Here is a 14296-nt window from a genome sequence, read left to right on the forward strand (position 1 = left end):
CAGCCTACAGGATGAGAGAAAGACAAAACTCACAGGCTGTGGACACCCTTCAGCAGAGCTCGGCAGACGGCAGGAGTGAGGCAGGGTAGTTTGTGCCTCAAGGCATCATGGTTCTCTTTTCATAAGGACTAGAGAACATCTTGGGATGGTAACAACCTGAAAAGGGGCGGTTGGACCTGCAGTTCCGTGCTCAGAGCTCCCCGCCCAGGTAGAGAGCTCTCGTTAACAGAGCATCATCTCCCAGCAGCACGGGGACTGTGCGTGCGCCTGCAAGAACAACAGACTTGCGTTGTGTCTTCCTAATACTGCAACCCTCTAAGACAGTCCCTCCTTTTATGGTGAGCTCCAACCGATAAAATCACTTAGTTGCTAATTCATAACTACAACTTGGTCACCACTATGAATCGTACTATAAATACCTGATATGCGACCCACAGCTTGAGAACCACCGCTCTAAAACACATTTGCCAAAGCAGAAAGAGAAAACCTTTTAGGAAGTAAGAAATGAAGGCTCCCTGAAGATAACAAGACACGGAGTTAGGGTGAGTTGCCAATCCAGTGTGGCAGGTGTCCTGAAGACAAGTAGGGAGACATGTGACAATGTCGGCAGAGATTGGGGAACATTGAGGAATATTCACTAGAAACCAGGAATATTAAGGGAAGGATTCTCCCATAAACCCTTTAAAGGGATCAAGACCCTATCGACATCCTGATATCAAGTGTTTGGCCCCGGAAACTGTGAGCCCAGACTTTTCTGTAGTTTCCATTTTATCATAGCAGCCATTGGAAACTAACATAGCACCTCTCTCTTTTTGCTAGGTTCAAATTTGCCTCAGCCACTCACAGATAACTATTAAGTACCCACTGTATACCAGGCATTCATAATAATACATAAAGACGCTGAAACAGCTGTGCCCTTGAAGGCTTATATTCTAGTATAAGGTAGAATAAAGCGTCCAAAGAAAAAGTAAAATGCAGAGTTTGTCAAATGGTGGTATATCATGGAAAGGCCCAATGGAGTGAGGAGGGATAGTCATTTTCAACCTCCACAAGCCAAGCATCCTGGGTGGATTTTGTACCAAACATCAAACTCAGCCTTCTAATGCCTTGATTCTTACAAAAGAACACCAAGGTAGGGAAGATTTGGTGGGAAAGAGCCCCTTTGTGGAGGCCAAGTCTGTTCCAAAGCCAAGAACACCTCAGTCTTGACCGTCCCCATCCATGGAGAAAGTGATAGAGGTCAAAAGGAATTCCAGAGGAGCTGGTGGTTAGGGTCACATGCTGCCTTATTTACAGTTGTCAACAAAAGCTGAAGCTATGTAAAAGACTTCAGAACCCCCACCCCCCAGTGGTTCTGAGGCACAAAGTCATTCAGGAAGGGAAGCAGCAGGGGGCACTAGGGAGAACCTTCACTACAGGAGAAGTAAGAGGGAAGAAGGCCCATTCTCCAGCATTGCTGTCTAAGCCATAGTCAGTCACATGTGGATACTGAGCTGAAATTTGGGGGAAGAAGCAAAGCAAACCTGGTTTACCTGACCTCTTAGTGGGGACCTAGGACTTCAGTCAGTATCCCTAAGCCAGCCAGTAGGGTTTTCCATTTGCCTGGACAGAATGGTTGGGACAGATGGGCCTGGACACGTACTTGTTGGTTATCTTACTAAGGCAAAGATGACGGGTAAGCAATCCTTGTCTGCCTTAGACCTTTTCAGCTCTTCCTTGTCCCCAGGGAGCTCCCAGAACAGCACTGGGAGATTAATATCTTTGTGTTGAAGGACACTAGGCTAAGGGAAGGGGACGGAAGTCCTGGAGCAGCACGGAGCAGCCTTCTCCGAGTGGAAGTTGCATAATGAGGGATGGAGAGAGGACACAGTGACTCTTCCCTCTCTGGAGACACTACTCTCCCATTCTTTCCCTGACAGTGGAGAGGGGGTCACTAGGGCAGCTTGGTGGCGTTTGCTGGCTCTGTTGCCTTGCCAGACTGAATAACCCCCTCTACTGTCAGCGAAAGACGTGAAACAAACCTCAGAGGCTGCTTTTATTGAAGGCAAAGACTCTTCCTTGGGGCCTGAGGATATCTAACAGAAAACAATTTAAAGAATGTCTATCTGGGGGCTGGAGAAACGGCTCAGCAGTTAAGAGCACTGACTGCTCTTCCAGAGGACCCAAGTTCAATTCCCAGCACCCACATGGCAGCTCACAACTGTCTGAAAATCCAGTTTCAAGGGATCTGACACCTTCACACCAATGCACATAAAATAAAGATAAATAAATCATAAAAAAATTAAAAAAAAAGAATGGCTATCTGCAAATGGTCTCGCCCCCTCAAGCCTGAAGCACAAGCTAGCTTTGTAGGGACATGATGACACTGTCCTTCACCAGCTTTTATGATACCTGTTCCAGATGTCCCAGAGTAGGCACCTCAAAATTCATAGTGGTTGCCTTGAACCCTGCCAGGAACAGTGAGACTCACGGAGAGAGCGGCCCCATGGTGAGACTGGGGAGCAATTGCAACACAGCATCAATTGCCCGTTCTGGGAACTGATGCTACACACACATACACACACACACTCACACACGCGCGCACACACACACACACACACACACACGCCGAACTGAGATAATAATCAGTGAACCTAAACAGTGTTCCTAACTACATTTGTGTGTGCGCCTTGCCCCTGTTTAATCCTGAAGACACGCACTTACACACGCACACACACATGCACTCACACAGGCACGCACACGCCGAACTGAGATGCTAATCACCCAGACTACAGTGAACCTAACTGCATTTGTGTGTGCGCCTTGCCCCTGTTTAATCCTGAAGTTATGCAGTGCCTCCTCCTCGGCCTCCTTTCTTTCCAATATGGCAGATACAGGGCCCTCGTGCCCACTCTGCTATAGCTGAGGTTTCTGCAACATGAAAGTTGGAAAGTGGAAGGACAATTTGCGGAGGTGCCTGGTTGGGCTCCCTTTTCTGGTGGCACTCTCGGGTTCTCTTGCAGACTTCCGAGTACACCGGTGGATTCCTTCAAATCTTAAAAATGGAATGACTATAAAGCACAGACGTGGATATAGAGACTCTTGGAGCCTTGTACCGCAAGCCTCCTCAGCGCCTCGTTCTGGGAAGCTTCAGTGAGAGTGGATTGCCGGGACGGGACAACCTTCCAGAGAAGCTAGAAACTGAGACCCCAACTCGCTCCCCAAAATGGGAAGCCGCACAGAGCGCCCACACTGCCGTCCTCCGGCCTCCAGAGCACCCGCGTGGAAATCCCGGACCGAGTTCTAGCAGGACCTGACGGGACACCTAACTATCCCTCTCCCCGCCGACACTGACTGGTCCTATCTGCCTCTGCGCAGCTGGGACCCTGGCAGGAACCAGCAGGTTCCAGCACCCTAATGACTCCGCAGCCAAGGGTAGCTGCAGCCTAGACTGGGTTTCCTCAGGCTCGGGTCAGGGGAATGCTCTGCAGTGCCCTTCCCTTTCTCTGGAGAACGTAGCAGCAAGGCCACCTCTCCTCGGGACTGCGTGAAAACTCGTCCCAAACCCCAGCAGCTCAATGCCTGCGGCACAACCCGCGCACAGGCGCCAGTGGCGCCGGTGCTTCGGGAACCGGTACCCTCCCGAGGGAAAGTTTGCGAGCTTTCCCAGTATGCGGTGCCAACGCACGGGACCGTTCCGGGGTGCTGACTGGCCCTCAATAGGGGAAGCTTCTGCAAACGGGACCCAGGCACTGCGCAGCAGCCCGGCTGAGTGTAGTGGGGTTGCAGGCTTACGTCTGGGGCAGGCGGGGCTCCGACGCTATCCTTCCAGCTGCCGGGAGCCTGGAACGTGGGCCCGGAGAGGAAGCCACCGGTCCCCGAGGGGCCGGATCCGAGGGCTCCACCTGCAGCCTTCCCCGGAACCCGCGCGCAGCCAAGCCCACTCGGTGCTTGGAGAGCGGCAGTAGGAGGGACTCTGCAGGAGAGGTAGCATCGCCCGGGACAGGAGCAGCGGGCTCTCCGCACTGAGTTGACCGGAACGCTGAAGAAAACCTTGCCCATGACTGCCTGCGTCCCCGACGCCAAGCCACCGGAGTGAAGGACCGTCCGCCTGGGAACCGGCTTCAGGGCACTGAGCGTGCCACCGAGAAGTCCGTACTCACTGCCCCAAGGCCAGGAAGGAGGTGGCACCCGAAGAAGGAAGGGACAGGAAAAAAAGGGTTGAATCTGGTCACCAGGACTCAGGCACTCAACCTGTGCGCGAGAGGAGCGGGAAATGTGAATCTTACCCTCTTTGGGGCGCTAGCTCGGCGACCGTGCTCTTCCGGAGCAAGGGCGGGGGGCCGTTTCATGAACATGTTTTTCTCCGTCCACTCTTATCTCGGTAGCTTTTCTCAGCTCTATAGAAGCGGCTCTATGGGTGTCTTTCTCTTCACTCGGAGTGAAGTTGTACTCAGGGGAAAGAAGCCCCATATTTTGTCTCCTTGGCAGACCCCACCCGCAGACCACTCCCTCCCTCCACTCACGTCGCTGGGTCCTACCCATAACCCTTAATGACAGTTCCTTCATACCCACCCCGCCTTCAAAAAAAAAATTCTTCTAAGGCAGATGAGAAGTCAAGAGTCTCCTGCCCCAATCCTCCACACCAGGAAAAAAAAAAAATTAAACTACAGGACAGGAGCAGCAGAGGTCAGAACTTGTAGAATGATAGTGAACTCTCCTGATCACGCCCCAGGCCACTCCATCCATCAGGCAGGAAATCTAGCCATGCAAGTACCAAAATGACTGCCACAGACACTAACAATTCAACGCCAAGTTTGTTTTGTTAAAAAAGACGGAAGGTTTGAAGGCAGGCATTATTTGCATTATGGAAATTGCAAAATTCTAAGAGTTTAGAGAGGAAAGTGCTTTTTGCAAGATTGAGTCGCTGCTCAGGCTTTCCGGAGCGGAGAGCTCCAACCTGTGACTGCCTGCCAAGAGCATCCACAGGCTGAAGTGGGGGGGGGGGGAGGGCCTGTAAACCCATGCCTGACATACACAGGGAGCCACATTCCTAAGGCAGCAAGGAGGGCACTGAAGACATCCCACTGCTGAGGTTGCTTTGCCGCTTGAAAACCAAGACAACTGTTTAAATGTTTAGCCAAATAATAACAAGAATAAGATGATAAAATAAAGGGGCCAAAGACATGTTTTCTTAAACCTGTTTATTATTTAATTTCAATCAAAATCTTCAAAACTTACTTGGCTTTACTGAAGTAGTCCATCTCCATTAGAGGAGGCTACACAGTCAGTAGACTGTGTGACCTGTCCCTTGAGCATCATTGCGTGGACAAAGGCACAGTTGTGCAACTGGAAGGCAGTGGTAATGGGTATTTTAATTCCGAAATCACATGTAGTGTGGGAAATAGCATATTCGTGGTGTGTAATTTAAAACTGACTTCACGTTGTTGCAGCATCAGTGAGAGCCTGCATCATCACACACCTCCACCATCTGGGAACCCGGAGCCCAGGAGGACATCTGCCAGCTGCACCTGAGGGCCAGAGACCCTCCCTAGGTCTAGGTGAAAGTACACCCATCCTGACGCCCCACCAGCCTTTCTTTTCCACCTTCTGCCCCCTGGTGGAGGTGTTATGGGATCTACGAAACAGCCTTAGCTAAGTGGAGTCAACATGGTCTCTCCCTTGCCTTTCCATGCTGTGTTCCTAAAAGATTGTACTATTAAGGTAAACATGGCCCAAACTCGCTTCAAACTTACCCTTAACAGAACCAGTAATGGAGGTATGTTTTGCTGCTGGGGGAGAGGGGATATAAAAAATGAGGGTGAATACCTGTTTATACTTGGTAATTAACTTTCATACTGTAAGAAATCAAATGTGTCTTATACTCAAATTATAAAGAGTGCTCACTGTGATTGCTAGTGACCAATTGGAATTATTCTTATAAAAAACATCACATAAGTATTTCAACTTACATTATTTAGAGCTGTGGTTGCTGGCTTGCTAGGCAAGTGCTCTACCACTGAACTAAATCCCTTGCCCCTCAATTCATTTTTAAAAAGTGGCAATACCTGTCTAATGTCTTAATCTTAATATTCCAAAAAATTAGCATTCCTTGTACCATCCTGAAAGTTTTGTTTAGCACTTCAAGCATAATCTAAAATAAGTTGCACTAAAAAAACACAAAGATTAAAGAAACTTAAGAGGGATTACTGACAAAATAGAACAGGTGTGTGTGTGTGTGTGTTTGTCATAAGAACTTGTGCCTTCATCATCTTTGACTGAGTCTTATGAACAAACCCTCACAGTAAAAGAATGTGTACGTTCTGGTGCGCCACTCTGAGACAGGTCTTGCTTTGTAGCCCTCTAGTCTAGAATTCACAACCCTGCTACTACCTCAGCCTCTTGGGTACTGGTATAATTCTCATGTACCACCATGCCCATTTACCCATCCTGGAGACTGAGGTTTTCCAATGTTTCAATAATTTTGACTATAAAAGGCCTGAGGCTGACAGTCGCCCTTAGCACTGAGCTCATCAAAAAGGGCCATTATTCCCCAGTGTCTTAACTTGGCTCGTCACTCCACTCAAGTGGACGAAGCCACAACAAATGACACACGCGGCAGGATGGGGAGTACTATTCGTTGCACCAGGGACTCAGAAGGCAAAGGACTCTATGGGCATCAATAAAGAACATTGGAGGTGACAAGGGACACTACGTCAAAGGTGTGTTTCTTGAAAGGAAATAAAGTTCTGGAGATTTGGTGTTCAAATTCTACTTCCGATCAGAAAGCATTTTCCTGTGTTTAAAATCCTTAACATTAACAGCCCGAAATCAGCCAGGTGAGGGGCGCCTTTGATTGCAGCCAGGTGTAGTGACTGTGGCGCCTTTGACTGCAGCCAGGTGTGGTGACTGTGGCGCCTTTGACTGCAGCCAGGTGTGGCGGCTGTGGCACCTTTGGTTCCAGCCAGGTGTGGTGATTGTGGCCTTTGGGTCCATCCAGGTGTGGTGACTGTGGCCTTTGGTTCCAGCCAGGTGTGGTGACTGTGGCCTTTGGTTCCAGCCAGGTGTGGTGACTGTGGCGCCTTTGGTTCCAGCCAGGTGTGGTGACTGCTGCCTTTGGTTCCAGCCAGGTGTGGCGACTGTGGTGCCTTTGGTTCCAGCCAGGTGTGGTGACTGTGGCGCCTTTGGTTCCAGCCAGGTGTGGCGACTGTGGTGCCTTTGGTTCCAGCACTCACTCTCATGTGGCAGCAAAGCAAGGAAAATACAACACACTAGGTAGGTGTTGGAGATGGTTTACACTGCGGTTCCTGGTGACCATCTCTTTCCTCCTTTTGCCGTCCCACACCGTGACCAGGGAGGGTTTTACTAGGAAATGTGGACAAAAGGCAACTCCACCTTGACCTAAGGTATCCACTTCTTCCTCACATTCCCCGCATTCTTCTCAGACAGGAACTTCTGCAGCTTCTTCACTCCAGTCACTGGAGTCCCAGGTAACTAAATCACAATCCCCAGTGCTTGAACCTGGACCGCACCCAACTGTGTCCTCTGCTGCCCAAACTCCACCCCTAAATCACCCCTTACAGTCTTTGTTCCTCACAACAGTGGCAACTGCAGAAACCCAAACAAGCCTCTTCCTTGCTTAAAACTGCCCGATGCTGTCCACTCTGACTAGAGTAAGACCCAAATCCTTAACATGGTCTTTCCCCAACCCAGGACTGGCCTAGATAGAGTACTGCCTCCTCTCAATTTACATTTAACGTAAATTCTCATTTCTCAGCCCTTCTTTCTGATCTTCAGTTGTGCCAAATGAATCAAATTCCAAATTTAGTGACATTATTTACTGCTTTCCCTTCTCATAGACTTTCCCCCCAGTTTTCAACTGACACCCCAGTGTCAGACGGGGTCACAGTTCAAACATCAAACTCTCTGAAGGACTTTCTCAACCTGAACTAGACCCCTTCCACCCTTCTATCATTTTCTATACTATTTCTCGTCTTGTTTTGTTTGGTTTATAAAGATTTATTAGGTGTTTTAAGTGTAGTGTATGTGTTTTTTCTGCATATCACATGAATGCCTGGTGCCTGAGGAAGTTGGAAAAGAGCGTCAGATTCCCATGGGATTGGAGAATGAAGCTGACTGTGAGCTGCCATGTGGGTGCTAGAAATCAAACCTGAGTCCTCTGGAAGAACAGTGTTCTTAACTTTGAGCCATCTCTCCAGCACCATTTATTATTTTTTAACACCACTTATCACATGAAATCACACTCATTTTCTGTGAGTCTATTCTGCTGCTAGCTTATGTGGATTTTACAATCTTTGGAGTGTTATTTAAAATGTACACTATCACTGCTAATAGTACTAATATTATTGTTCTTTTTCTGCAATATCACTAGAGTTTTAGCCATCAATACTAATTGTCTAACCTAAAACTAGGAGCTCCTGAGTATTCTAAATAAGAAATATTATTTATTACAAGTTTGATAGGAAAATTTTTAATGGAAATAATAATACAAAAATTAAATAGCAAAACTACTTTAAATGACTTACAAATCTATGTAATCTGGCTTACTGAGTATTTCTCTATCAGTTTAATTTTATAAAGTTGATTGTTCCCAGCTATAATATAGCAAGAACTACGGCAAAGAGAAATGAAACAGTACATAAAGCTCACAACCCTGTGCTCAGCACATATTGCTCAGAAATCTTAGTTTTCCTTTATTATCATCATCAAAAGATACATACAAGTTTTACCAAACATGCCAACTTCAGTTAAGCTTCTTGCACAAAAAACAGCCTCCTATAAGGAACCTAGTCGGGCATTTCTTTCTATTTTCTGAGGAAAACAGTGTAAAATTTGCTTCAATGACCAATAAAATTCCTCTCTGATAAACTAATGTGGAATCTAATTATAAAGCCTTGTGTTAGAATTTCAGATTCTTTTATAGAATCACTTCTTTAAAAAAGTACAAAGTTCCATGATCAAGAAAAGTACCCGGTAAGTGACCAGAGAAATACCCCCGTTGCTGCGCAGATGGCTCAGTCTTATCTGAAGTCACAAAATGGATGGAGTACTGGACGGAAACCATCAGAGAAGAGACTGAGAAGCACGGTGCCAGCAGCTAAGCTCTCTGCTCTGACTTTAGATAGTATCTCACTGCCTCTGGTCACTAACGCAGATAAAGCTAAACATCTGTCCTAACTATAACCAGACAAGGACACAGAAAACTGTGAGCGTGTCACGTTCTACAATTCACGCTTTCTAGTACCTTAAGCTGAACATTTACTTAACTCCAGTCTGAGGTATATTAAAAGATTTAAAGATCATTAAGCCACACCATGGGCAATGTACCATACAAGCACTGCCACCAAGAGCCCGAACACCGGGAGGAGGTAGGACTTATACTTCTGCCAGAGAGACAGCTCCTCTGCCACTTCATCTCTCCTCCTGTTCTTCTTCCGGCGACCCTTCAGCCTGTTCTCAAAAGCTTCCAGTTCAGCCTAAAGCAAAACAGTTCCATTTGTATTAAATTCAAAGAATATACTGAATTGCAACTTTCTATTGAAATGAAAATTAAACAATGAGAAATGTTGATAGTAACAGTATAATAAATATATTAATTTGATTTAAACAGAAATAAAGATCCTCTCATCTACTGCTGACTATATTCAACAAACAAGTTTAGTTAGGTAAAAAACAGAACTGAGTGCCACTGAAGTAATTCCTTCAGACTGCAAGCCTGTCTTTGATATTAAACTGACTGACATGCCACTGACTGAGTCAAAGGACACTAGAATGCAGACAATGGCTTTCTTAATTTAACTCCACTTTTTACCTCCAGAGCACCTTACTCAAAATGCAGAGATGCTCCACATGTAATTTTAGCATTTTTATAATGCAGGAAATAAGAATTAGTGGCTTATATCACAGAAAGCCAACAAGTAAGGAATAAAAAGTTGCCTCAAGCCGGGCGGTGGTGGCGCACGCCTTTAATCCCAGCACTCGGGAGGCAGAGGCAGGCGGATCTCTGGGAGTTCGAGGCTAGCCTGGTCTACAAGAGCTAGTTCCAGGACAGGCTCCAAAACCACAGAGAAACCCTGTCTCGAAAAACCAAAAAATAAATAAATAAATAAACAAACAAATAAATAAATAAATAAATAAATTTGCCGCGATTAGATTCTTTTATCAAATACTTTTTTCTTTAATGGGAAAAATGCTTCATGCTTTAATGCAAGTGATTATTTTAGGAAGAACTGAAATGCAATTGTAAAAGAAGATAGCCTGGAGTGTCAGTCATCATCAAATGCTGGCTTTTGTCCTCCTGGTAAGCACCAAGTTACTACACAATGATAATACAATGCACCACAGTCTACAGTAACTGAATGACCAATGACGACCATTAAGCAAATATGTATTATCTACACAACATAGTTTAGCCTAACACACCCGCCACTGTAGTTCTAAGTTACACTTAAAGACTATCTATCAGTGAATTTGATTTAATATAAAAAGGCATTTGTCAACAAAACAAATCAGAATATTTCAAGTAGATTTTAATATAGAGAACAAACTCAATGCTGGGATGTATTTGGTTACTCTAGCCCACCCATGCTGCATGCAGAGCAACTACAAGAGACAAGACAGCCCGGCACTGAGGTACCTGCTGTCTTCGTTTTTCTTCTTCCAGAGCAGCGTTGGCTTCTGCTTCTTTAATCTATTTACATTTAAAAGTAAAAATAAATAACTAGATATCAAATTCTTTGCAGCAGTCTGGCATCTTCCCACCCAGGCTCTACCAATCTAAAGCAACTTTTGGTAGCCTTACATTGGAAAGCCTATAAAGAAATATAAATATTACATTGAGAAGTTCTGACCAAGTTCCATTCCATCTAATAGATTCAGGGTAGTGAATATAATTTATATTTTTGTTATAATTTAAATAAACATTTCTTCTTACCAGCTATATGAGATTAGATCACAATTCAAGTCATTAAGACTCTGAAATTAAAACACTTTAACTTTTCCTTAAGTTACCATATTAAGAATCAATTATTTATACCACATTTTCCTAGAGTAGAAACTGATCATTTCTCTCACATGCCTGTCTGGAGGGCAAGACTTTGAATCAAGGAAACCAATCATTTGTGGACTGGCTGGTTTGGCAGGCAGAATCAACACTAAAGACATCTCAAACTGCAAACCATCCCCAAATCTTATGTTTGCATTACTTTAGCCTAATTTTCAGGAGGCTAACAGTATATAACAAATGGCTATGGGCCAGAGCAAGCACACTAATGGATATAAAAGACAAAAAGTTTAGATACACAGCAAGCAATAAAACTACCTCAGGTTCAAAATAAGCCCATACAAGGAGCCTTCTTAATGTAAGCACAAGTGTTTTTACTAATATGAAGAACTGGAACAAATCGTAGGGAAAAGGCCATTAGCGCATTAGGAGTAAGTCTTAATGAGACATCACCTCAGACGCCTTCCGCTTCATTTCCTTGCATGTTGCATCACACTCCACTGAAACCTGACTTTCACGTATTTTATTGCATGGCAATTCCTACAAGTAATAGAAATGGAAAATTTAGTCAATTGTTCTTTCAAATCACAACTATATGCCAGCAAAACTCACCTAACAGCTGAAGGTTATAAATATGCTACATGCACTAACATTATGTATCTTGATTCAAATGATTACTCCCTTATTTTATATCTTTTTCTGACTGGGGGTAGGTGCACTTGAATGCAGTACTCAGACACCAGAAGAAGGTGTGCCTGGAGCTGGAGTTACAGGATGTGTGCGGGATCTGCCATGGGGTACCCTGAAAGAGTGATATACTTCTTAGCCACTGAACCAAAATAAACAGATCCCCCTACTTCATTTAATTAAAATAATTAAGACCATAAAATTAAAATAATAAACTTAATAATTTACTATATGCCTCTATCAACTCTGCGGAACTTTATTTTTATCCTGCATATTTAATATTTTATCCTTTATATATTATTGTTATTCTTCCAAAGCATCTAGGAAATGTTCTAGAGCAGTCCTGTCCAACAGAGTTCTCTGGGACAAGGAAATGCTCTGGCTGTGCGCTGTCTGGAAGAGCATCAGGAACCACCTATGTCGACCGTACACTTGTGGGAGTATGCACAGTGCGCCAAGACTCCATCTACCTTGGTATATACACACATTTAGTGCTGCTAGCCAAAAACAGTCTGGGGCTTTCCTGAAGAATTATAGAGATTTCTTTCAACTATTAACATGTTTAAGTTCCTATGAAAATCCTTCACTGTCTAAGTACTGAATAGGAAACTACACTTGGACAAGACCCGAGATTTCAGAAAACTGAAGACACATCTGGATTAAAAATAGTTTGGCAAATATTTTCTTATAAATGGGGTTAATTTAAATACAGACTAAATACAAATTTAAATGTGAATTTACCTACTATAAGAAAGTATACTGAAAATTTATTAAAAAAAAAAAAAAAAAGGAAATCCAAGAGCCACACAGAAGAAATTCAACAAATGTCTGTTGCATGGAAGAACAAAGAATTATGCAAAGAGAAACCAATTAGCTAAGGAAAGGATCAAAAGAGTACAATATAACATGATACAACTATAACTGCAGATGGTAAATCAGGTCAAAGAAAAGAAGTCTTTAAGGAGTCCCTCTACCTGTTTGAAGTTAACTGAGAACTGAGTAAAAAAATTCTTTTTCTGAACTGTTTTTTTTTTTTTTAACCCTGCGGTTTTTTTGTTTTGTTTTGTTTTGTTTTTCCTGGCTTGGAACTCACTTTATAAACCTACCTGGCCTCAAACTCAAAGATCCTCCTGCTTCTGCCTCCCGAGTGCTAGGATTAAAGGTGTGTGCCACCACTACCCAGCCTTAATTATTGTAGAATGATCTTTCTGGTCACTAAGTTTTGACCTGCTTATTCTTCCATTACTATCTTTTAACCAGGGCTGGAGATGGCTCAGAGGTTAAGAGCACTGGCTGTTCTTCCAGAGGTCCTGAGTTCAATTCCCAGTAACCACATGGTGGCTCACAACCATCTGTAATGGGATATAGTGCCCTCTTCTAGCCTGCAGGTGTACATACAGAATCCTCTATACATAATATATAAAAAATAAACTTTTTAAAAAATATTTTATCCTACAATTACTTTTTTCCAGGTTTGAGTATTAATTAATGAGGCTTACTTTATGACTATAAAGTTTTTTCAAGGAACTATTTTCAAAGAAGAATACGACAGCAAATAAAAGCTTCATATAAAAAGGACAACAAACCTAATTCCAGACCATCTCCTACCCCAGGAACCCACCCCATCCCTCTCACCAGCCCCTTGCTCACACTTCAGTTCGGAGCGCAGCAGTGCTATGCCAACAAAGGGCACCGCGCTTGAGCCAACAGAAAGCCATCTTTCATTCCTCTAAGTTACAAAAATTCAACTGCCAATGCTGAATTTTTAGACGAGCACTTACAGAAATAAATTGGCTTAGTTTAAATATAATGAAAAGATTCTAAAAACTAAAACCTTAAAATTAAAGCCAAAAAACTACCAACACACAAACCAAAGCAACAGGAATTCTACCATTTAAAATACTTACCCGTTTTATTCTTTTACAAGGGCATCTAAGTTTTACCTTCTGGTTACAATTAAAGGGGCATTCACCAGGATGACACATCTCTTTGCATCTATGGCCACAAGGAAGCTAAAGTTTAAAAAAAAAAAGGCAACTGGTCATTTACGTTTTGGTCATACTCTACTTTTCCTTTCTCCCTAACGGCTATTTTAAGAGCGTCACGTATAGTGTCAATTAACCCTGAATAATGAATGGACTGATCCTTCAAATTTTTTAGACAGATTATTATAATTATTTATACAAATTATTTTTTATTGAGCTCTACATTTTTCTCTGCTCCCCTCCCTGTACACAAATTATTTTTATTAGAAAATTTTAACGTTCTCAATCTCCACTTCAAGTGTAAATGTCACTGTTACCCTACAGCCAGGTGACTAAGCCAATGAAGGTAAGAAAGCTTAAGTGCTGTGTGCCTTAAAGCACGTCCCTTCTCCAAGGAGCCCTGGGGTAACAATGGAAGCCATGAGTGACAGAGGTCAGGCGCAGGCTAACGTGGACTGCTGAGTGTACACAGAGAGCCCAGGAGTACTGCCTCTTCCTTATACTGTTGAAACATGAGGAAGGGGATTCTTACCATTGTCACAACTGCTTAGCCTTTCATTCTGTTTACTCTTAACACACCTTAATATGTATAATTTAGGTCGTCAAGACAACTCAGTAAGTG

At 43.9% G+C, this 14296-nt stretch overlaps 2 protein-coding genes across 6 annotated transcripts in view; both read right to left on the reverse strand.

Annotated features, from left to right (window-relative positions):
• Positions 1-4406, reverse strand: part of Corin (corin, serine peptidase) — a 180577-nt gene extending 176171 nt beyond the window's left edge. The window contains exon 1 of one of the 2 annotated variants that reach the window (XM_050149552.1): positions 4269-4406. In XM_050149552.1, coding sequence (XP_050005509.1) covers positions 4269-4337 — 69 coding nt within the window. In that variant the 5' untranslated portion in view covers positions 4338-4406. Of the gene's footprint in view, positions 1-3774; positions 4220-4268 lie in introns of those variants that run through there. The other variant, XM_050149551.1, reaches the window with a different exon arrangement.
• Positions 4407-8667: 4261 nt separating this feature from the next.
• The window catches only part of Nfxl1 (nuclear transcription factor, X-box binding like 1), a 40917-nt gene continuing 35288 nt past the window's right edge, over positions 8668-14296 (reverse strand). For all 4 annotated transcript variants that reach the window (XM_050149985.1, XM_050149988.1, XM_050149984.1 and 1 more), the window contains exons 20-23: positions 13597-13701; positions 11456-11542; positions 10637-10690; positions 8668-9476 (exon numbers count right to left, since the gene is read on the reverse strand). In XM_050149985.1, the coding sequence (XP_050005942.1) occupies positions 9303-9476; positions 10637-10690; positions 11456-11542; positions 13597-13701 (420 nt within the window). In that variant the 3' untranslated portion in view covers positions 8668-9302. The remainder of the gene's footprint in view (positions 9477-10636; positions 10691-11455; positions 11543-13596; positions 13702-14296) is intronic.

Source organism: Alexandromys fortis, unplaced genomic scaffold, assembly GCF_014885135.2.
Source record: "Alexandromys fortis isolate MF-2015 unplaced genomic scaffold, M_Fortis_MF-2015_v1.1 scaffold_0, whole genome shotgun sequence".
Classification (NCBI taxonomy): Eukaryota; Metazoa; Chordata; class Mammalia; order Rodentia; family Cricetidae; genus Alexandromys; species Alexandromys fortis.